This window comes from Lindgomyces ingoldianus, assembly GCF_010093535.1.
Source record: "Lindgomyces ingoldianus strain ATCC 200398 unplaced genomic scaffold BDR25scaffold_33, whole genome shotgun sequence".
Lineage (NCBI taxonomy): Eukaryota > Fungi > Ascomycota > Dothideomycetes > Pleosporales > Lindgomycetaceae > Lindgomyces > Lindgomyces ingoldianus.
In genome coordinates this window covers 76,936-99,831 of record NW_022985194.1, presented here as the reverse complement: position 1 = coordinate 99,831, position 22,896 = coordinate 76,936, and the positions used below count along the sequence as shown (strand labels likewise).

General features: G+C 50.1%; 6 protein-coding genes across 6 annotated transcripts; 1 reads left to right on the top strand and 5 right to left on the bottom strand.

Moving 5' to 3' along the window:
• Positions 1-575: 575 nt before the first annotated feature.
• BDR25DRAFT_345436 (uncharacterized protein) lies at positions 576-4,090 on the bottom strand. Its single transcript, XM_033694054.1, has 5 exons — positions 3,962-4,090; positions 3,558-3,897; positions 1,372-3,508; positions 1,200-1,321; positions 576-1,149 (listed from the first exon to the last, which is right to left on the bottom strand). Exons 1-5 carry the CDS (start codon positions 4,046-4,048, stop codon positions 839-841), a joined length of 2,997 nt encoding a protein of 998 aa, XP_033543345.1. The 5' UTR covers positions 4,049-4,090; the 3' UTR covers positions 576-838.
• Positions 4,091-4,362: 272 nt separating this feature from the next.
• Positions 4,363-7,658, bottom strand: BDR25DRAFT_268441 (uncharacterized protein). Its single transcript, XM_033687110.1, has 2 exons — positions 7,221-7,658; positions 4,363-7,156 (listed from the first exon to the last, which is right to left on the bottom strand). The coding sequence occupies exons 1-2, from the start codon at positions 7,421-7,423 to the stop codon at positions 4,639-4,641; spliced, it is 2,721 nt and encodes a 906-aa protein (XP_033543344.1). The 5' UTR covers positions 7,424-7,658; the 3' UTR covers positions 4,363-4,638.
• A 376-nt stretch (positions 7,659-8,034) lies between these two features.
• BDR25DRAFT_395696 (uncharacterized protein) lies at positions 8,035-11,115 on the top strand (the record flags this gene model as incomplete). Its single annotated transcript, XM_033698389.1, has 4 exons — positions 8,035-8,176; positions 8,202-8,283; positions 8,310-11,037; positions 11,068-11,115. Exons 1-4 carry the CDS (start codon positions 8,119-8,121, stop codon positions 11,113-11,115), a joined length of 2,916 nt encoding a protein of 971 aa, XP_033543343.1. The 5' UTR covers positions 8,035-8,118.
• A 119-nt stretch (positions 11,116-11,234) lies between these two features.
• BDR25DRAFT_306053 (uncharacterized protein) lies at positions 11,235-12,923 on the bottom strand. The gene is made up of 2 exons (XM_033690538.1): positions 12,006-12,923; positions 11,235-11,898 (listed from the first exon to the last, which is right to left on the bottom strand). Exons 1-2 carry the CDS (start codon positions 12,572-12,574, stop codon positions 11,520-11,522), a joined length of 948 nt encoding a protein of 315 aa, XP_033543342.1. The 5' UTR covers positions 12,575-12,923; the 3' UTR covers positions 11,235-11,519.
• A 325-nt stretch (positions 12,924-13,248) lies between these two features.
• BDR25DRAFT_293397 (uncharacterized protein) lies at positions 13,249-14,287 on the bottom strand. The gene is made up of 4 exons (XM_033688719.1): positions 14,173-14,287; positions 14,069-14,120; positions 13,848-13,950; positions 13,249-13,775 (listed from the first exon to the last, which is right to left on the bottom strand). The coding sequence occupies exons 1-4, from the start codon at positions 14,177-14,179 to the stop codon at positions 13,740-13,742; spliced, it is 198 nt and encodes a 65-aa protein (XP_033543341.1). The 5' UTR covers positions 14,180-14,287; the 3' UTR covers positions 13,249-13,739.
• A 315-nt stretch (positions 14,288-14,602) lies between these two features.
• Positions 14,603-15,503, bottom strand: BDR25DRAFT_183289 (uncharacterized protein; the record flags this gene model as incomplete). Its single annotated transcript, XM_033684228.1, has 2 exons — positions 14,603-15,365; positions 15,430-15,503. Coding segments are annotated over 2 exons (837 nt in total), but the record flags the coding sequence as incomplete, so codon positions are not given.
• Positions 15,504-22,896: the final 7,393 nt, after the last annotated feature.

The following is a 22,896-nucleotide window of genomic DNA, read 5'->3' as shown; positions in this document are numbered from 1 at the left end:
GACACGTTTATGAAATACAAATACATTTCACCAATCAAGGTTTACAGAAGTGGCATTGGCAGCCCCTTTCTTGGTGACTTTACCGACAGCTGCAAACGCTAGTAATAGGTTTACGGAAGACTTTGAATACTCGCCATTCTGCTAAATGAGCAGAACATCGTGGGGCAGGTTGATGATGAAGTCCTTCACATTCTCCATCTTCTGGCTAGTTCGATATCACATGCCTAACAATGCTTCCCTCCAGCGTCCATCTCACCTAATTTCCGCCAAAGTCTTGCAGGCGGCAGCATGTACGTTGACTAGTAGCAACGGGGACCGTACGGCCATGGCTCGATGAGTTGACCGAAAACAGTGATGTTGAGACCACCCGGACTGTTCACACCGCTCAGACTATTCAGACTACTTTCGGGAGGAAAGCACGCTGACCGGTTAGGTAGCACGAAGAACGTGCCTGGGTATGGTGAGCGGGGGTGACGAGTGATGCGAGCTAATGCCAAGCAAGTGCAGTGGCGGGATATGCAGCGGTGAAGTGAATGCCATCTTCCAGTTATAAAAACAGATTTACATTTACTTGTCAGACACTAGCTTTGAAGCAGACCACCAGCCAGCAAGGCATTTCTGGGCCACTTGTGCAATTTGCATCCATCTACACAGTTATTGACCTTCCACTGTACGCCTAAGTATTGCAATCAAGTCTATTCACCACTTTCGTTATCCCAATTAGTCCTTCAAACATAGTAGCACTTGTTTCGCTCGCCGCACCTAAGGTTTTTAAGCTTGTATCACTCAACGCCCATATACGCCGAATGTATCCCCCTTGACCTGCCTTCCCATCTACCTAGAATCCAAACTTGGATTTCATAGCACCCATGACTAGGCCCCTCTTTTGTTTCTGCACAAACTTGTTCACGTCGTCCGCCCAGCCCGCGCTGTTTTGTTCTAAATTGTTCATACTGTCACCAACGATATTCAACTTCTCCGTTCGTTCATTCAGCGTTCTTGTTGCCCAGGCACCCCACCCTTCATCTGCAGGCGCCACTGATGAAGAAGCGGTGCCCGCTCCAAGACGAGCGTCTCGTCGCCGCTGTTCGTCATCTGCTCGAGCTTGTGCGAGCATGCGTTTTGAAGGGGGGCGGTCGGGTCCGCCAACTGGAACACGAGGAGTTAGCTGGGTGTGAAGATGGGGTTCAGCAACTTACTGAGTAGGTCCATATCTGAGGGGGTGACGTATTGGGTTCCAGATATCCATTGCATGTTTGATATTGTTGGTCTTGGCGGAACCAACAGCTCTGGGTTCAGAAGTGTATCTCTCATTTGGTCCCTCCATGATATTAGTACTTGGCTGCTAAAAGGAAGGAGATTGTAACTCACAGTTTAAGCCCAGTTCCAAAGACGTTGATCAAAACCAGCTCAGCGGGGCCCTTCCACCCAAAAATATCGCCCGTGCTAGTAATGACTGCCTCAGAAAACCTCCTCGTATCCAAGACTTGATCTACCTTGATCGATCCAATCTCCTTCAACGCCGGTATCGAATACGCTCTTGCACAGCCGTCACCGTAAAGCCCAAGCAGTGCATACCCAAGCTCTTCATACCGAACGATGGCAGCAGAATCACACAAGAACTCATCCCACGTCTTTTGGGCACCTTTGTGTGTTGCTGGCTTGAATATTCTGGCTCCTGATGCGGTAACTGCAAGAAGAACACCATTCACCTTGGCTCCATTTCTAAGCCCCGAGACGGCTGACTGGGAGGCATATGCTGGACGGCCAGTCTCTGCATGGATGGGACAGATGTTGACTATGCGGTCATCAAGCGAGACGGCGCCAGCGAAGCTTACTGAGTATCGGCCACCTGAGTCCGGAAGTAGCTTAAACGTAGCGAGGCGTCCAAGGTTTGTTCCAATGTGAAGTAAGATGCTGGAGTAATCATCGCCTTCCACTGTCATGACACTGAACTCAATACTCGTTGGCCATTCAGGTTTAGTAGGAGCCTGAGTCGAGCTGCGGCGGAAGCTGCCTCGCTTATCCGTTTTGATGAAGTCGGTCACTTTCGCACTGTAGATGATGGCAGGGCCTCTGAGGTCGATGACTGCTAAGCTGCCTGCTTCGAATCCAGCAGCGACGAAGCCAACATCTGAATGCTTCAACGCTGTCACAGGCCCATTTGATTCATTCAGTAAAGTAAACGGTAATAGCCCTTCTTTGAGCGCAGCTTCCGTCCTGTCAGTGATGCTTGTAAGTGCATGCTCTAGATTGGGTCCGGGTGGGAATTCCTGTCCAGAGTGCTTGTTGACGCCCCATCGGAAGATGACGACTTCACCGGATCTAAGACCCACGGACAGTTCAGCCGCGGCGCCTGCGAACGCCATTCGAGTGACCTCAACATCTTCGGGACGGCCTACCGCTCGGCTTACATCAAGTTGGAGAAGCGAGTCGTTCTCAATTTCGTCGGCATGCCCAGCATCCCAAAGCCTAACCGTTCCGTCTGCGTGGGAAGTCTGGACAATGTTGCGATGTTCGAATCTCTTCAGAGGGCTATTCGCTTCCGCGCCGCCAGTAAGGAAAAGAGGACCACGCTGTCGCTTCTCCGTCATACCTAGCCATCTGGTTCTGTCTACGGGCGCTAGATTGATGTGGTTTACAAACGGGTGCACAAGGGTCATAGAAAGGTGCAGTTGATTTGTTGGAGAGATGGGCATACCGCTGGGGAAACTCAACGTAATGAGTTCTCCAGATGCTAGTAAGGCTATGATAGCAATCGGATCCTGTGCTCCTGCAAAGTGCGGGGAAGAACGGGGAATGAGGCAGAAATCGATAACTTCGGTGTTTGGTGGGGTCGGTAAGATCCTCTGGCGTTTTGGATTTTCGAAGTGCCCGGAAAGAACCTGCCATGAGGAGGTGTTGTACACGGGCGTACGGCCGAGTTCGAAGAAGGTCAAGGCTTTGGTGGTTAGGGTAGATGGAGCACCGCCAGCGATCAGAATCCCCGTGTCATCCGGGTCTTGGTTGGCGCACCAAGCAATGCGAAATAGTGGTGACTTGAGTGCAAATGTTCCCGGCGCCGCACCAGGACTAAATGTTCCGGGGCCAGGTCTGTCCACGTTCGTGTCTTGCAAGGTCCTGGCCTGAACGATCCTCCCATCTTTCGAGTCCCAGATGACGATACTGCTGTCCTCATGCCCAGTCAGGACGAAGGTACCAGTTGGGTGCCATACAGCCTGGGTCAAGGGCGGACTCCTCTCTGTAAAGACTGACGATGGGTCAGAGTCACCCCCAGGAGCGCCTTTGCCGAGCACATAGTTAAAAAACTTCACAGCTTTATTCTGCTTGAAGGAGTATATAGCCGCACCAGCACTGTAGCCGATCAACAAAGATCCGATGTCTCGTGGGTGAAAGGAGAGCGAGACTATCGAGGTTAATCGCGACCGAGGGAACTTTTCCCTCCACAAATTTGGTATTTTGAATGGCGCGAGATTCTCTCGGTCGAGGTCATAGGCCAGTACATCGCCTGTAACTACATTCAGCTAACGCAAGTCATGCAAAGCTGTGCCACGCACCCGTTTGTGTCCCTAGCAAGGCATAGTCTAGCGTGGGATCACTGTGCAGAGCTGTGATTTTCGCGGGGGGAGAGTGCGCATTGATGAGCCGCTTAGTCTCCAACGAGAATATAGAGAGATCGTTTCGTGAATCGAGACACAACAACTTCTCGGCGCAGAACTGCAGGATCTTGACCGAGGCTCGATGTGGGAGGGGTAGGACGACTTGGACGCGCTTCTGGCCGAAGATATATATCTCCCCAGAGCCAAACTTGCTTTCGTTGGTACCGACGGCGATGAGGGACTGCACGGGGTCGTAGGCAATCTGCGATATTTGGGAACTAATTCCAAAGTTGGTGATCTGCCGCCAGATTAGCTGGCGCTCCCGGCAGCGCTCTGCGCCCTGTGGTGAGGCTGATAGCTACATGATCGAGCACAAAGAGGTCAGGTCCCAGGCCGGCAGAAAGGTCGCTGTGGACGCCGGCCTGCTTTCCGCGCAGAAGGTGTGCCATGGTGCAGGTGTTGTGGATGTTTCATGTCTTTGTTAATCGGAGCTCCGCGAAGGAAGCTTGAAGGCTGACTGTGGCCTGTCTTGGACGTTGCACGCGTCTGAGCCACTGATTGCGCCATGACGTAGGCAGGTCTTAGCGAGGCATCAAAGCCCATTCACAAAGTCACTACCTCACCATTCACTCTCCTACTAAGACACCCACTTCAGCAATCTGGGTTTGATATTACAATGCATTGCTCTGGGCTCACCCATCTGAGCTTAATCTCACAATCTTCAATAGAAAGTCCTCTTGGAGACGCACAGATAATGTGAACCCCGCCTCCCCCAGGAACACGAATTTCTAACCTGGATAGAACGGAACACAGCAACATAACTGGTCCCGTTACCAAAAAAAAAAAAAACTATTTGGGAAAAGAAAATGCTGTCCAGCTTCTGTGTGAACAGACACAATACAACAGAGTGGGCCCAATCGCCCGCGTCCCAGAGGCCGCGCTGTCCCGTGAATCTATTCCCTTATCCAACGCCGTGCACGCCGTCATTGGTATCGAGTATTCCGGCCCATAAGAAATTACTGTAAAGCACTGTCCTTCATTAAGCCACCATAGGAGGAGCGCCGTTGCCATATTGTGAGTTCGGGGGTTGAGGCGTACCCGAACCCTGCCGGTTGAAGCTATTCTGTGCTGCCATACGTGCCTGAGGCTGGGCAGCCAACTGTGCTTGCTGTCGATCCAACATCATTTGTTGGTGATTTGAACTCATTGCATTATATCCGGTTGGGCCAGGTGTAGATGGGGTGGGAGGCTGCGGGGTTGAGTATTGGGTACCTGGTTGCTGGTAATAGCTAGCGCGCATTTGCGAGCCTGAGACTGGTGTTCCGTAGGAAGGACGTGATGCACCACTGAAAGTGGTCTGAGGAAACGACTGGTTAGCCTTCAAAGGAGATGCGGTGCGCGCATGAGGGCTGGGAGCCGCGTTGTAACTTTGCATTGGTGCAACGTTCTGTGGCCTTTGGTAGAAGCCATTTTGAGTTTGTTGCGCCGGATAGCGATTCTGAGATTGAGCTTGAGGAGTGGACTGATAGTACTGAGAATTGGTAACACCACCATAAGCGCTTGATTGAGCAGGCCTTTGTGGATAGTATTGTCCAGGTTGGGTCTGGCCAAAAGATGCTCGTGGTGCTTGCTGGCTATAACCTTGCGTTACAGGGTAGCTTTGTCGTGGGGTGCTGCTGGCATATCCGCCAGGAGTCTGAAAAGACTGGGTAGGGCCCGTCGATGAGCGTTGATAGTGCACTGAGGGCGATCTGTGGACTGATTGTTGCTGGGAATAGTAGGTTTGAGACGTCTGAACTGGCCGGGCCGCTGATGAATGGACCGATGACGTGGGCCGAGTATACTGGGTGCTGGACTGGGGGTAGTGGGACGTGCTCGTGCCAGCGGATGCCATTCGTGACAAGGACGGTGGACCCGCCGCAGCACTGAGCGCGGCAGCTTTAGCCATTCTTGATGCTTGATCCTCTTCCAATACACCCTTATGCTCCTTGGTCTCGATAATGATAGTTCGGCTGATGTTGAGGTCGTCGAGTTGATCGCCGTTCAGCTTGGCAACAGCGTACGGAGGGAGCTGAGCAATCATCAAGGTCAATTGGGATTTGAGCATCTGGTAGATGTCAATCTCTTCTTCTGAAGGAGTGGAGGGGCTACCCGCAAGGGACGCAAGTGATGAGTTTTGGATCACCGGAGTGCGCGGATTGGTAGCCAAGGAGGAATTCCGGATGCGTTGGTGCGATGCCAGGATCTCGAGAAGCTCGGAAATTTCCTGAAGAACCTCATCTGTACTCTTCTCGAGATCGGGCTTCTTCTCCGAGAAGGGGTTATCTTCTGCTGGGGTGAAGCTTTCTACGGCTTCTTTGAAGCTTTCAGATTCGTCCACAGTCCCGTTTACGTCGGGTTCTAAGGACTCATCCAAGTTCAGTAAAGCAGGGTCAATGAGGTACATTTCGTTGAAGCGCTGCTCGCCAAACTGCTCCCACCAGATTTTGTTCTTGGTTTCTTCGGGAACTATTGCAGTGGAGTCATCTCGGCTTGGGGCGAAGCTGGAGTAGGCACTGCGAAACAATGCGTCCTCCTTTGCCTGTTGAACAGCCGCGCGGGTTGCTATAGATGGTGGTTGCTGTGCTTCCCCAGTACTGAGAGCGCGTTGTCTGCTCTTCTGCTTGGCGGTGGGTGACGTTGGATCCTTCGGCATATCCACTCCGCCGTACCCTAACCATTGGCCGGTAGAGAGATTTTGGTTCGTGTACGTGTGCGAACCTTTGCGTTTGGTCTTGGATAATGAGCTTTGTGGGACGAAGGTGACGGTATTCCCGCGTGTGGTGAGCGGCTTCGTGACTTTCGGGGGGCTAAGTTGGGGGACGTTTGCTGGCGCGAAGAGCTCGCCAAAGGTGGTGCCATTCTTTTTTCCACCCTCGGTCTGTTCTGGGGCTGGGAAGACCTGGGTTGTGGAGATGATGTTGGGGAGACTTGATTCGCGTAGAGGCAAAGTAACTCTGACCGAAGTATCAAGACCCGACCATTGCCGCCCACCCGAGGGAGGAATGCAAACTGGCTGCTGCAAGCTAGAGAAAAGCTGCTTCGGGCCTTGGGCGCTACCATAAAGCGTGAGGACCGTGCGGCCCTCAGGTTCCTCCTCTTTGATTTGCACGGATTCAGTCCCGTCGATACTCTCCACACACTGCTCCTTTGTCTGTTCTATTGACTCAGGCTCCATTGCCGTATGCGACTTTCGGGCCTCTTCTCGCGTTACCAAGGTTTTTAGCATCTTCCGAAAGGCCAGAACATTTGTCTGGAGCTTGGTATCTGCCAACGAGAGGCGCGCGGCAGACATCTCACCAGGAACAATAGAGGAGAGAATCTCCGTTGCTGCAGTTTCCACATCTTTCTCGAGAGCACCCAGGGAGTGATAGGAGCCGTCTTGGACCAGACTGCAAATGCTTGACGAGCCATCTGGGGGGGTCAATTTGGTCCGCTTCGAGGCGGATTCGCCAGAGGTGGCTCGAGTGACAGTGGAGGAAAGCGGCAGGTTCAGTATTGAAGGCTGCGTGTCGTAGCTGTGGGGCGCTTCTGTTAGAAAGGGCAATAAAGGTGCACTCTGGAAGTTGTTGTGCTTCTTACCTTTTCAGAACGGCTAGTATGTCGTCTAGATTTGCCTGCAGAGAGAGCGTGGCTCCATTCGCAAGGCCGCTCGTGGATGGTACGGATGTGCCATTGGTAAGGATTGCGGGCTCTGCCTCGGAGCGCTTTCGCTTTGCGAGAGACGGGGACGAGGGCGCGGGTGGGAATGATGGCGGGGTCAAGGTGCCGTTGGTAGTAGCCATGTTGATGATGGGCGCGGTCTTGGATGCGGAAGCGATGCAGTGGAAGTGCAACGCGCTCAGGGCGGCCCGTCGAGGCGTGGAAGCTCACTGCCCTTCGCCAACCACACCACCCAGAAAGGCGGCGACAGAGGGCGAAGTTATTCCACAGAAGGGGGCTGGGCGTGCGGGAGTTTATCGCTCGCGGGGATGCGCGCTGTGTGAAAATGCGCGGTTGCTCGGGACGTGCAAAGCTGGGGGGGGGGGAGGGTGTGAATGGAGAGAAGTTCGTCGAGAACGCGAATCTAACCTTGCCAAGAAGAGGCGCTGCAAGTCACACAGAATGGCACGACCACAACACGGCCGTGAATAGTCCAGTTGTGGGGCCCTGTGATGAACCGGGAACGTGAAGTGATGGAAGGGCCTTGCGTCTTTCGCTGGAATGTGTCTGGTATGCAGAGCTGGGCTGCTTGGTGCGAATCCGTGGTGGTTGAGCGGAATAGGAATAGCCGTAACGAACAGCCCAACCACAGTTAGCGTGGTTAAAATTACCACAAGCTTTCCGCCTTTCCGCCTTCCACCCGCACATAGTCACGCTCTCCCAGCTTTTTCTTCTACTCCCTCTTCTTTTCACATTCGTCCCCCACCCGCCGCAATCCACATCTACGGCCTTGTCAATGAATGCCATTGACTCTTTCCCTGGCCTCCCCAGGTAGCCAATGCTGCTTCCTCGCCAACACGTCACGCATTGCCTGCATTTCGCCCGCTCACAGCTTGGTAAATTCTCTCCGGTCATTCTGAGGAGCCCGGCTGACTATGGATAGCACTTGCCTGTCTCAATTTCACCCTGTCCAATCAGATGTCGTAGCAGACGGACATGTCTTGTCCACACTTACCCCGCTCCGGTGAGGCCTGGTTGGAAATCACAGTCCAATGCAACAACTCAAGCTGGCATTCAAGCGCTATTCCCTGAGCCCCGCCATGCTATTCCTCTCGATTTGAGACGGCTCTCAAGCATCCCCACTCCCTCCACCCAGGAAGCAAGATCAGCTGCAATATTTGACGAACAAGCTGCAACACTTGATGACAAGTCTTTTCTCACTGAGGCAGAATCCATAGCTAGCGATGAACAGTCAAAGTTTAGCCATGCGACTGATCGTCTGCGGCGGCGGCCTCAGCCTAGTAGGAACAAACTCAAGGCCCGGCGGATGAGTCAGCCAACGCTCCTTCTAAATGCTATCCATGGACAGGCTCGGACGCTATATTCACAACCACAACATGGGAAACCTGACCTAGCCTACGCCAGCCCCCGTGTGAGAGGGGCTCGTGGAGTACTTCGAAAGAGCTTCAACCGTCGCAACCAAGTATTAGATCATACTATCGATCTAGAGAAAATGCCAATATCCCTCTATACTATTCTAGCTCGATACCTCCGAAACCGGACATTATCCCCGTGGGGAAAATCTGAACATCGATTCACCGATCGCGAGGTCGCTGTCTTGCAATCGCAGAGCTATTCTCCCCACAACGTCGAACGGTGGGCATCCTGTCTACTCACCAGGGACTCGTATGTTGCTGCAAGGATATTTCAGCCTGGAAATCCCAACCCGCCCTTTTTCCTGCTAACCCTTTTCCTGTTCCGCAAGCACATGACCGCATACGCTCTAGGGGTAGTCGCAAGACATATCGCGTTAAGGTTGCAGCTCGGTCATCTCGATTGGTTGTCGGTTAAGCTTCTTGTTATACGGTTCCTTCGCCACGCCCGGATGATATGGTCTGAAGCCATCCCTTGGATAGCTTCCATCTTCACCACACAGGCTACCAGAATTTACGACAAGATGGGAGGCAATGGGAACCTCTCCCCAGAAATAAAGTCCGACCTAACTCACTTCTGTAACTCCTTTTTGTCCCTCCTTGCCCTTCCTACCAGCCATCACCCGGTCCTCTCTACCCACTATCAGCAGAGGGCACAATTCCAAGTACTGAGGTTTATGGCCAACCGTTCTCCCGCGCTGATCGTCACCAGAGTTGGCTTTAGGGCAGTGACCAGAGTTCATCTCGCTCAACGCAAGACACCCCAGGAGCAGGAATGGGCAGTGCTGAAGGGCGCCTCATGGCCGCCATGGAAGGAAAATCGGACAGCTATGGATGAAGAGAAGAATTTCGAGTTTGGGAGCTCTCGAGCATCGAAGATCATTCAACGCATGTATGAGGCCGGATACCCAGGTGACAAATTTGAAGAGGCTGCCGAAGTCTATGCCGGATGGGACATAGATCAGAGTCCTACCATTCAAACACGGACGTCTTTTCCTGGAGTGTCAACGCATTACGGAAGTAGTAGAAGGTTTCGTTACTTCCTTTGGGCGGCTCGTATCAGGGCGACGCGAACAAAGAGGGAGGCCTGGGCTTGTTTCCTTGCTTACGAAGCTTCGAAAGTTCCCGCACGTCAAGAGGTGTATCATGCCATGTTCGAGAAGCTCGTTCACCCAGAGTTGCAAGATGCACCGACCAGTTCCCATCACGTCCGAGCTCTCCCTGACACGCAGCTTGACAATCAACTTCTTCCAGGCGATATAAAGGAAGTCTTCCCAGAGCCTACGTCGCCTTTAGACCTAATCTACATTAGCGAGCCTATACCATCATATGAGCAACTGTTCCATCGAATGGCGGGAACAAAAATCAGACCCACCAACCGATTCTTGGCGTTCCTTGTGGAGACGTCTTCGGATTTCCACATGATATTGAGCCTTTTGGAATCTAACAAGGATCAGTTTGACGGCGGGATACAGGGCCTACTTGACGGCTCACACCTGGACGAGTCCTCCTTACAAACCCTTCCAGGGTATTTTCTCGCGGCTTTCGTGGGCTTTCTGTGTCGGTTTGGTCGCTATCCTCGAAACCCTTCTGTCATTCCCGCTTTGCTGTCCCGGGAAGAACACGAGGAAAAACTCAATACGGACCGCTCATATCTCATCGACTATGCTTACGCCCTTGTCCTTCGCTTCCCACCACGTTACAGACCCGTTTGGACGGCTTACATGCAAAAGCTCAGTGGTCCATGGCGCACTCACGCAAATAAGCAGAAACCCCTCATCATCTACAAGATCATGTGCGAGCTAGTCGACAAGATGCACGAAGTTGACCTCGAACTCGACGACGAGCAATTCCGGCTCATCTGCACTGCACTCCGCCATGCAGCTCTCTGCGCCCTCCGAGGATTCTTCTCTAGCACTGACACTAATTTTGTCCTTTCTACCGGTCCACGCCAGATCAGAACGCTTTTTCACACCCTAGTTAGCGCAAACATCGAAACCTCTCATTTCTTCCAGCCCACCCTAACTCCGATCCCGATCCCACCGCATATCCCCGGTCCAGCCGTCCTCCATGCATATGTCCGCGCCCTCGGCGTCCTCTGCGATTTCGAGGGCTTGTATTCCTTCTCCAACTGGGCGTTCTGGAATTCTGCGGAAGTCACGGTGCGCGCGAATGCGCAGTCTGGAGGGCCGGTGCTGTGGCGCAGGACGTTGGTTGCGCTGAGGGCAGGCTTGGATGGCGCGTTCAGAGAGGGAATTAGAAATGGAGATAAAGATGTGGCGCCTGAGGACCTGTGCGAGTTGGTTAGGACCCAGGTTCAGGGCGTGGAGGAGTGGGGGGGGTGGCCGTCGAAGGAGGAGGTTGAGGGGTATATTGGTGGGAAACGGAAGGGAGGGCTTTAGGAGCCCACCCATTTTATCAATGTAGATGTAGCACACTTTTCTTTCTGTATATAGTTTCTGTCGATACCCAAGTGTGCTATTTGCAAGAATAGTGCAAAATACATTCCAGTGCTACGATATTTGCCAACAGGTGTTTATTAGTATGGATGGGAGATCTAGATTTGATAGCGTAGATTTGTGCTTGTCGATCAAGGCGTCTAAGTCCAAAATTCCTAGTTCCAAGATGATACCCAATATAACCCTCAACCCATTCCAGACCCATTATACCCCCCACGACGCCATGCTGCCAGCCGCCATGGATATCAAGCATATCTCATGAGGTGTCGTCCAAACCCCAATCCCAATCCCAATCCCAACCCTAGTCCCGCACCCATAACCCCATCTATACGCCTACACCAACGCATCTAACTCCCCTCCTTCTCCACCCAATCCCTCCACTCCCTCCACTCCCTATACTCCAGCCTAACCTGCCTTCCCTGATACCTCACTACACTCAAATCCACCTTCTTCCAATCCTCCTTCCTGCCACTCCACCCCGCTTTCCGCATCAAGCTGATAATCGTTTCTTCCTTTGTCCAGCCTTGTTCCTTGGCGACGTCTGGCAAGTAGGTGGATCCGTAGCGGCGGCCATGGTAGGTGAAGGAGATGCGGAGGCCGTGAGTGCCGATGTTCCAGTCGAGTGCGGAGGAGACGGGCTCGAAGTGCGTGAGGAGGGTTACACCGCATTCGAGGGTGGGGAGTTCGCGGAGGGGGATGGGGAGGAAACGGGTATCATCGAAGGCACTGGACATTCAATTCAGCATTAGGATTCCCCATCGTGAAGCAAGCCAGGGTGTGCTTGGCAAAAGTGCCAGTGAGTATGGGCATAGGAATAGGAGCGGCGAGTTTACCTGGTCAAAGCATAAGACCTCAACCCATCATCCAACTCCTGCGCCTCAAACGTCCCAATACAACCCCTCAACCTCCTATCCCCACCCTTCGCAACTGTATTCCACGTCACGAAAAGCGGGTGATCCTGCACCTCGACCCTCTCCTTCTCCTTCTTCAACCGCCGCCCCAAACTAAAGAAACTGCTGCGCGAGCTACTCTTACTGGTCGCCGAGCTCGCCTCACTAACCCCACTTGCTGGCGTCGAAATACTGCTATTCACTGAAGAGCTAGACACGGTTGACGGACTAGGAGCAAGAAGTCGTGAAATCGCAGCTGGTCGATACGGAGACTGCGAATGTATCTGAGTCTCTGAACTGGATTCAAGGTGTTCATTCGCGTCTTCCATATCCTCGTCCTCCGAGGTTTCCACGTCGTGAATCGACGTATCAGCATCGATGTCCGAGGACGTGGGGTCGGCGTTATATTTCCTCCATAACGCTTCAACTTGTCGTAATGAGAGGCTAGGGCGCTTTTCCAAGCTCGCAGACAGCGATTCGAAGCAATATGCGCAGTGGGCTTGCGTCGCCATTTTGGGTGAGCGGCGGTGACGATGGGTGTCGTCGGCTCCGGGGCTTGCGGGGTGAGGGTGAGCTTCGCCAGACACGACGTAAATAACAAGCAGAGAGACAAGGAGTAACAAGCTGCAGACTGCAATATAAGTAGTTTCAGGTAAGACGATGCAGAACAGGGTGACGAGTGGCGTGCGGCAAAGATACGTCTAGTGATTCAGACTAAAGAAGGCTGTGCAATGCGTGTCGTTTACGCTGGTTGTTGAGCTTTAGTTAGGTTCAGGAACAGGGTTCGCTTTGGCTCGTCCGGGGTGAGCGTTACAAGAACATATTCATGCTTGTTTAGAAAGTTGGCTGCGGCGGGTGCTCTTGCATCACCTCCGGAGAGTTAAATGAGATGTGAAGGGTAGAGGGAGGCGTGGTGGAGAGATGAAGTTGGGAACAGAATCTCGAAACCCCGCCGGTTGGAGCGAAAGCTTGACAGAGGAAAGAGGGCAGGTCGGCCGGTGTTGAGCTCCGATCTGTCATGCACGTGGTGCGAAAGACATCACCTGGACCAAATACCTTAGTACTCATGCATGAAAGACCTCACCTGTTGACGTTATCTCTTGTTCTATGTCTCTTTGGGAATACTTTGCATTGGCTTTCTGCTGGGAAACCTGATCTCATGTTCTACAGCACGTTCCAAATCCCTCTCCGACTCATCTACACACGCCTCTCATGTAGGCTAAATATGTAACCCTATCTCCATGCACCCGGACCCTTATGAGGGAGAAGGGAGAGTGTTTGGTAATGATAGGGTAGTTGATCTCGGCACGAGATATTATCCTTCAGCATTCGCGTATGGGGGAAGCGCGGTGCTGTACACACTAATGCCGTGTTGAGGAACAGCCCTCAGTCTCAGAGAATCGTTAAAATCACAGCCAGCCATGAAAAATTTGGCAACGCTGTATTGCCAACGTCTTAGATCTCACCGGAAACAAATACAATCACAGGCCCAGAACCTTTGGACTTTTCGGCTTATTCATTCCCACACTCATACCTATATTGTGTTGGAATCCGCTTCCCGATATCTTCGGCTCGGGGCCGAATGCCGTCATACAAGTCCGTATGCCATTGACGCCAGCAAAATGTCGCATCGTGGAATTTGAAAAGCCGCCCCGCCATTCGTGCTCACCCGCCCTCTCATGCCGAGTCGCGCTTGCCCTCCTTGACCTCCTTCTGTGTCCGGCAGTCAGCATGCTGTCTGGTGTAGTCGCCAAACATTGCCATATTTGGCTATGAAGTACGCACCAGTGCCCTCATAGTGCCATGAAGAGCATGCCTATGGTTTCTTCGGAATTTAGGGTCCGTTCCCTTGAGCGAGGGGTATCGGTTCGTCTTTGGCTTCTTGATACTGCAATCCGCCGTTCAAATTAGCTCTATATATCCAAATATGCTTTGATACGCTGCGATAAAAAAGTTCAAGGGCCGGGGAGGGGGCTCATTGCCATCGCAGGAAGTGAAATGCGTACCCGTTCTTGTGGTTCTTCTTCGACTGGTTGTGCTGAGACGAGTTCTTTGACTCTAAAGAAAGCTGTCAGCGCGGTCTGCAGATTGATACTTCATCGTAACTTACTAGCCATAGCGACTGGTGTGTTTGCCTGTGTTGGCTGTGTGAACTTGCGTCGATGGGCTTGTGGAAGATGCAGCTCGAATTCGACAATTGTGGGTGGCTAAGCGAACCCTTTCGACTAACTCAATGTAGTAGCTTAGTCACCACATTCACTTGGCCAGTCCCAGCACTCCAATATCTCTAAAGATATGAAGGTTCATGAAGGAATTTTCTTCGCATTCAGGATACTATGGGTGAGAGGTATGATTCTGTCACCTCAATCTGAGCGAACCAGCCGCCTTTTTCAGGGGAATTCCTGTCGTAGCGGCTCCTCGCTGAGCGCCCTGCAAACCACACAAACGCCTCATGAAAAGGTATAGACATTGACCGACGACTAACGATCTCGCTCTCCGTAGTAGTCCATTTGCTCCTGATTCTGCACCCCACCTTGAGCCGCCTGGCGCTGGCGTTGACGCATCCTCTCGCGGATGACTTGCTCGGCAGTTTGGGCTCCTCCAGGGCCCTGGCTCGTCAAAGGAGGCGTACGGTTTGCTGTATCCACAACATTCTCGTCGTAGGTCATGCCATCGATCATCTTTGCATCCTGCTTCTGCTGCTCCGCACTTGAGGTTGTCTGCACAGTACCAGAGCCGCTGGGAACATTGACACTGGTCATTGGGTTGGCCAGTGGTTGATCCCTCAAGTATTGCGGCACGGCATTCACCTTGCCAATTGCTGGGCTTCCAATCGCGCTGTGCTGTCTAGCTGGTGTCCTTGCTCCCTCGCCAAATCCGACCAAGGATGCAGCCTCATCGCTGAAGCCGCCCATGCTGGACGTCTCATTGTCCTGATCCTCGCTCATTCTGTCAGGATCGTATACATCGCTGCCACTAGCCCACGTCGTTCGGCCCCCCACACTGCCTGTCGCGCTCGCACTTCCAACAGTGCTGCGCTCGCGGAACATCTGGGGCTGATTGTTGGCATCGAAGTAGCTAGGAGGCGGGTTGCTCATGCCCGGGGCTCCAGGGACAAGACCGCTGCTGTTTTGGTTGCGGCCAGTTACAGCGACCCGCTCAAGGCCTGCGAGTCGGGAGATACGGTCGGCACGCTCAGCTTCGGCCGGATGGTGGTGATGCGGAAAGTGTCCGCGGTGGCCATCCTTGATTGCGACAGTGGACAGCTCGGACATCGAGGTCGTTGCGGAGTTGGGTGTGCCTCTAGATGATGAATCTAATCAGCTTTTGGGGAGCAAAGCATAGCTAATAGGAGGGGCTGCCTTACGGCGCATCTGAAGGGGTGACAGGGTCTGAGGGTGGGGGTGGGAGGTTGATCAGGGTGGGATGATTCGCAGTCATGATGATGGGTTTCTGAGTGTTATCCGGGTTTGCTTCTTTGTGGTTTGATGTTGGAGAAGAAACAGCTGTTGGTCGTGAGTTCCCGAGGAAGGTACAAGACTAGAATGTCGCGGTGACGTAGTGGCCTGATTCTGCGCCCAGGATGAGTTCAAAGGATGCAAGGGCTAGTCACAGGGGCACTTCAAAGCAGCCAACGGAGAGTTTAACGGCAATAATATATGCGATTTGGAGAAGCTTGTCAGTTTCTGTAGAGATTAAGGGTTTGACACTATTCCGACTCGCTGCACCGTTCCTTGAGGGGTCTTGGCGGTGACGTTGACCCGGCGCAGGGACAGCAGATTCGTGCAGGCCCTCATTGGTTGGTATTATGCCTCACTTTCGCCATCAACCATTCATCTCTTTGGAAGCTTGCACCCATTCCTCACTTCTTACATAGTCCTCTATTGCATTTGAGAGAATATACCTTGGATTTCAAAAGGCGCAGCGCCCCCTAGGTGTTTCATGCCACATTGCATTCCGTTCCCCTTTCCTCTACCATTTCGAATTGAGACTATTCTTGACCTTACTGCGGACCAGGCCGTCCTTGCTGCATAATTTACCTAGCAGAACCCTACACCTCAGTCTTATCTGGAGAAATATCTCACAGACCTGCAGGAGAGCAAGAGCTGGGTATCATCTCATGCGTTGCTTGTAATGGAGCCACCACTCCAAAGAACATGTCTCGTCTCAAGGAGCAATGTCCAAAATGTTTAGAAAACTCCGGCCCTGGGAACTCAAGTTTGAGAGAAAGCTGGTGCAGCATAAACCCATATGAATTCCCAGAGTCAAGGTACAAGCCGTCTAGCTGACCCATTGCAATACCGACATCGCCAACTGTGGTGGCAATCGCTGGATATTCATGTCTCCACCGATCGCGTTTTTATGATCCTGTCGTATCTATGCGAAAGGGTGCCCAGCCCCAGTGCTATGGGCCAAATCATAAGTGCAAAGAGCATCATGTTACTGGCTCGATTGTTTTAGAATTGATCGGTCTGAGATAGCGAAGCCATACTCTCGGGACAGTTTACTAAAGATGAGAAAGAATGCAGATGTATGAGTTCATCGAGAGCGTCTTAGTTTTTAATTTGATTTCAAGTTCTAGGAAAGGTGGATTGCGTCAATATCGAGCCGTTGACCCAACCATTCGGAATTGCAGAGATACAATACAGCCCAGGGTGGAGCCTCAGCAATGCCGAAGCGTTGCTCTGCTAAAAGAGCCAGTTTCCTCTGCGACACTCTGCGATCGCCTCCAGAGTAGGTTGTGGAAGGAAACGGTACGTCGAGGGATTCGTGTTTGGTACATGTCTCCGAGGATGTGCACGTGTTGTGGCTGATCTAGTTTAAGAAGGGGAATGCGCCGTGGGCTACGTTAGGGTTCTGAGAGGCCTTTAGAACACCACAGAACTTGATGTATTAAAGCGAGGATGAGCTGGGAAAGGATAGCTATGCATCTATAAAGGCAGCTTAAATACAGCCGGATGGTTAGACTACTTCTCTTTCACTCTCTGAACAGTCATCTTGGGTTACGCAGGCTTTGCGATGCTAGTCACTTCGAGCTCTGCTTCTCCTTCCCTGATGGAAGACGAAAGACCTGGACTACCCTCCGTTTTGGCCTTTCATGAGGCAGATTTCCAGAGATAGGAGTCAAGCTCGAAGCAACCCCTGCGATGACTTCTGCTAAGCATTGACTGCGCTTTCCATTCTCGTTAAGATAGGCTTCCAAGTTCCCTTCCCTTCTGCGCAAGTTCCTTAATATTCAGTCATAGACAAGAAGGTAAAGTGTAAAGAAGCGGGCGCCTATTTCCCTTATCGATGCTAGTTCGGCTCAATTTTACCTTTATAGACATAGTGACAAATGCATCCAGACCCTGACTCGGGTACTTCGTGAATCGCCTATGCGGTCGTGCGGACAGCCATGCATTTTATTTCGTCGAATCTTACACAAACCACTTCTACCACCCTATCTTCCTGGGACGAAGGAATTTCAGGGTCTTCAATACAGTTTTTTCAACACGTTGTTCCACATGTTGAGCTAGTCTATCATTTCCTTCTGCGCCTTCTTCTCCAACCCTTTACAGACTCGACGCCGATCCCATTTCACTCGATCCAGGGATGCTTCCGACCACTTGGGCTACAAGCCAGCAACAATTCTCAAAGGAAACAGAAAAATGATATGTAGGAGAGAGAGGTGACATGATGAAATGGTTGAGAACAGGTCGCCTACCTTTCCTTTCGCGTCGATATCCAGCTTTTCTATCAAGTTAGAAACATTTCCTTCCATACCTTCTATAACTTACATGAACATATCATATTTTTCTGGATCCTAGATCCTCATCACTTCTTCAAGTTCAGCCCTAGAAAGGGCGAGCATTCCAAGATTTACCAGTGTAGTATCGAGTTGTTGCTTCTAGAGAAAAAATCCATGCTGGTCGCCGCTACCAGTCGCCTCATTGCTGGTAGTCTTTACCGGAATTTCAGACCCTCTAGTAATTATCTGAGGATTAGAAGATTAAGGATATCCTGTTCAAGATAACTCTTGCAATCTCCACGTCTACTTCGATTTGGTGAACATAAAAATGACGTCTTTACATCACCCAAGCTGACTGAAAGAACGTTTGGCTGTAGTAGGGTAAGGGAGGAGTGCACATAGTGTACATATAGTCTCAATGGCAGTTAATGAGATGACGACTTAGAGGATATGGAGAATGGAGATAAAATTTACCGCTGATGAATGAATCTAACTTCCTAGCCCTTGCCTCAGTTATCTACGCCTATAGCTGAAGGGTATCTCTTCAAGGGCCCGAGAGATACTAAATCGTGGTAGACCTATCATTAAGGCCGCTGGCCATTTCCACTAACCATTACCACAGACTTTTCTAGCTATCGCTGGCTACTAATCCATTCCAGTGATTGCAAGTCTCGGTGAGGTCAAAGAATTTGAAAAATCAAGCAGGTGTTTTGTCACAAAATCAAACTCCGATGAAGAGCCTAGAGACTATTTTCCAAAGATGAAAAATATGACGATCCAAAAGAGGAAAAAGGCCAAGTGGAGGGCCAAGGATTGACATACTAGTGGGGGATCTTGCTGAGAATATTGGCTTGTTATTCCATTTCTTCTCACTACTTAGTCGTCCGGGCCTTCGCAGAAGGTATGCCCATTGGGAAGAGAAGTATGAATTCGACCCTAAGATCTCCGACTTCAAACAATACAACCCCAGTCCGGTCGAAAAAAGCTCTTACATGGATGAATTTTCCACAACTGATCGAGGGTAATGAGCCTGAAGTCAATCCCATAGATGTTGAGTGACGAAGAGCTGTGGGGGCATTTCCATCTAGAAATCTGGAGCTATTGAGCCACAAGCTTTCTAAATCAGATACCAGGAGCCGTGAACAGCTGTTATATTGGAGTTGCCATCCTGGTGTACCCGCGGCAGGTGAGATCCGGGGGAAGAATTTGAAATCTGTAGTGGTGCTTATCATGCTTTCGGAACCTCTACCACTGGCAGACTTACCCACACAAAGAATATGCGAACATCAAGAAGCTGAGATAGAGAGCCACATTCCCTATCCACAACTACCAAACAGAGCTTTTCGCCTGTCGCTGTTTCTGAGGCTTTTGACTACTAGTCAAAGGTATACCCTCTTCGAACGAGATATGCAGAGTCCACCATTAGGCAAAAGAGTGCTATTCGTGTGCCTGATCTTCCAAAGGACGCGAGCGACGACGGATTTTTTACCCGTCCCTATTGTCGCTAGCAGCTTGAGGCCCTCAGGATATCAGGTCGTCTCAATTGGAAGTAAGCATTCCTTGAAAAGAACTATGCAAGGAAATATAAAGCTTTAGCTAACAAGAATCTGTTGGAACCACTTCTTCAGGGATCTTCGCGCCTACATTTATACATTCTCGGAGTGGCAAAACCAGCACAGGCAATACACGACCCGCCATGACTGGGCATTAGCGAGCAACAGATGCATCAGTGTCGGTGGATTTGCGAGGAACATGACCAAGGCAGATTTCCTACGAAGCGGCTTTTTGAGCTCTATGTAAAGGAATGTTACATAAGTTCCATAGCAGCACATCAGCGCCCCGCCTGTCGATGAAGACGAAAATGTAGTCCGTCCTTTCTCCCTCAACGAACTTTATCTCCAAACTCCCCAGAGTTGCCCTCCTGGAGCATTTAGGAGAGATTTCTCTCTTTGCTCTTTCCCGCTCTATCGAGGAAAGCCTCGATACAGATTTCAAGCAAGTTGTTGTAGAAGCTCTTTTTCTACTAGAACTCCAGATTCACAGCAGTCCATAGAAATTCCAAATGATAGGATCCAGAATCCGCAGTATCTACGCATAAACTGGGCCGACCGGAACTAATGATAAGCACCGGGTTTGGAATGGCTCACAAGTGATCCAGCTCCATAGATTTAATATGGGACATTTAAAACCAGTGGGCGTAATACAAAATTTACACACCGCTCTCACATACTACCCCTTCTCTGAATGGATCAGTGACATCAAGCCGATCTAGCAATGGTCAGGTAGGATGATGGCTATATAAGATATAGTCCACAAGTTCAGTCTACCTTTACCACTAAGTAGGCTTACGTTTAGATTCCTATGTACTGACTACGCTTTGGTATTCCAACGGTTCAGCTACAGAAATTTCATGGGGTTTCCGCGCTCAGGATGAATATATCCAATCTACGGAGAAGGAGTTTCAAGGGTCGCTCAAAGGTATGCCTGACAAGAGGCAGTTGGACGGAATGCGGGCTCTAAGTCGTAAACCGTCTAAAGGTCCGAAACTTTACGAAGTTTAAAATGCTAAATAGATGGTACTTCAACTAAGACTTAACAGTTACCTAATAAGAAGGTGAGACTTTCGTTTACTTAGATTTTGTTTACCAACACACCCAAGACAATTTCGCGAGTCCTCTGGAGCCTTAGTCAATATGGTATACCTAGGAGTACTTTTAATCTATTGCTAAGTACGTTGGCTTTGCCAATCCTCCTCAGAGCCCAAGAATGATTTTATTCTTAATATGTTCGAGAACAATGCAGTGTTGGGGCATACCACAAATTTATTACCTAGAGTATTCAATGCACCCACGCTCTCAGCGTTTCCATCAGGAAGTAGTACGATTCGACTCAGGCTTTCTAGACAAGTTACGTCTCACTTATTATATACTTTTGTTTGCTTCACCTGACAGCAGGGGTTAATACAATTAAGTTACAGTTTAAATAAAGCTGCTTGTACTTCTTAACTTTTTACTAAAAGTTACAATGTAACTGTTAAAGCTTTTAGAGTAGCAGGGTCTCCCTTACTCTTAATATAGCACATAAGGTTATTTAATTTACTAAAAACAACTTTATAACGTAGCTAGTTCTTCTAGAGTTGCAAAGCTTTAATTATAGAGCCTAAAAGATAGTAACTATCTTTTTCCTTTTACTAAAGGCTCTCTTGTAGTTGCAGCTTGTGGAAATTAAGTGCTATCTTAAAGAGTACAGGATAGTCGCGCTGACTAACCTAGAGCCACTAATCTAGAGGTTCCCTATACAAGGGACTGTCATCTTTTGCTATAATAAGGTTGTCTAAAAGGTTGTTGTAGTACAGGGCAAGCTCTAAGGCTACACTAACATGTAAATAGTAGCACAAACACGCTCCTCTAGCCCTCACGCGCGTTAGAGACTGCAACCTTAAAAAATTCTACCTTAATTGTATACTGCTTACATTTAAGCCTTATTAATTAAATTGTAACAGTTAAAAATGTAGTTACGTTTGTTTGCCTTACGTGATTGTAGGTAGAGCAAAAGTATTAATCGTACTACTTCCTGTTGGAAACGCTGCACGCTCTCATTCTGAGGGAATATGAAAGGCTCACAAATTCCCGAGAACAATGATTTGATCCTCATCTGCAACGGGAGTCGTCCTCACAGTAATCATGACCACGGTAATGGGAATGCCTCTATTAACTGGAGCAGAATGGCGGTCTTTTCCAAATCAGCGGTACTCATCACAAAGATGTCTCACCCTTGAATAGATCATTTAAATCATGGGTACACCTAGATTTGAGACTGCTGACACTTGACTACTTCATCCTCAGGATTGAGTATTTCCTCTATGAGAATGGACGAAACTTTTGATGCGTTCATTCTCCTGCGACTGCAATACGCTGAAAAATCATCCACAATGGAATTGACCAGTTTACAGCAAACAGCCTTTGGAATGAGGCTCAGAACAGCATGGAATTCTACCCGGCCCGCATTTGGCTCCGAACCCTCACCTGATGAGGCGTAGATCTTTCATGTTACAGTACCTGACCTTAGTTCCACCTAAGAGTCTGAGTGGTGTAATATTCGAGATGGTTTCATGACACAAAAGGTGATTAAATTGAAGTAAACTTGTCTCGGTATTCTAGTGATAAAGCCGCTCTAACCAGGCCAAGCCACTATCTACTCGTGCCTGTACCTCTATATACGTGGCTGCTCCGGAGACTCCACATCAATACAACACTCTGCTGCACTACCACCAGGCTTACAGCCTTATCAGGAACACCCTCGGTAACTTCTTTAACGAGCAGGTAAGTATATACAATTAAGGACGCAGATCTTATGCGTGTAATAAGCTTAATTTAGGATTCTCAAGCCCACTGGGCATGATTGAAAGCCGAATATCTCACACAAAGTTATTGAGAGAACTCTAAGTAGCGACTAAGGGGCTTGTTAGACCACAAGTTTCCAAAATGTCGTACTGTAACGTAAAACAGGCGTAAGTAATACTCACTGGGGAAATAGGAGGCTCGTCGTACTTCCTAACCCGGATTCAAGAGCATTATCACGGATGTAGGATTGCGAAGATCATGGTGGCACCCGATCCCCTCCTTGAAGTCCGCAAAGGAAGTCTTGCTAGCCGGGTGACAAGTTACAAGACAGAAAATCCGAACTGCCGTCGGCCTCCCTCTCCTGTATTTTACGGAATTGAGTGTGTAGAATACGATAAAATCCAGATAACCAGATTCATGCGAGTCTTTGAAAGGGGAAGGTTTCATCCGATAGGAAAGCGGTTGCTGTGGATTATATCGATTGGATGATAATAAGGTCGAGATCTGTTCATTTCCCTGTGACCATCACAGGGAGAGTTAATCTCACCCGAATTCCCTATAATGGAATCTTTCATCAGGAAATACTCCTCAGCCACGGCTGAGAACCTAAATCCAACTCAGACATTTTCAACCGAAATCCTTTACTCCAGAATAGGCAAAGAAACCCTTCCTATGCAGTGGGACTTGTGGAGTCCACGACCCGACGAATCGCGATTCTCTGCTCATTATCTCTAACGCCTGCAGCATGTCGTTTTTTTGTGTA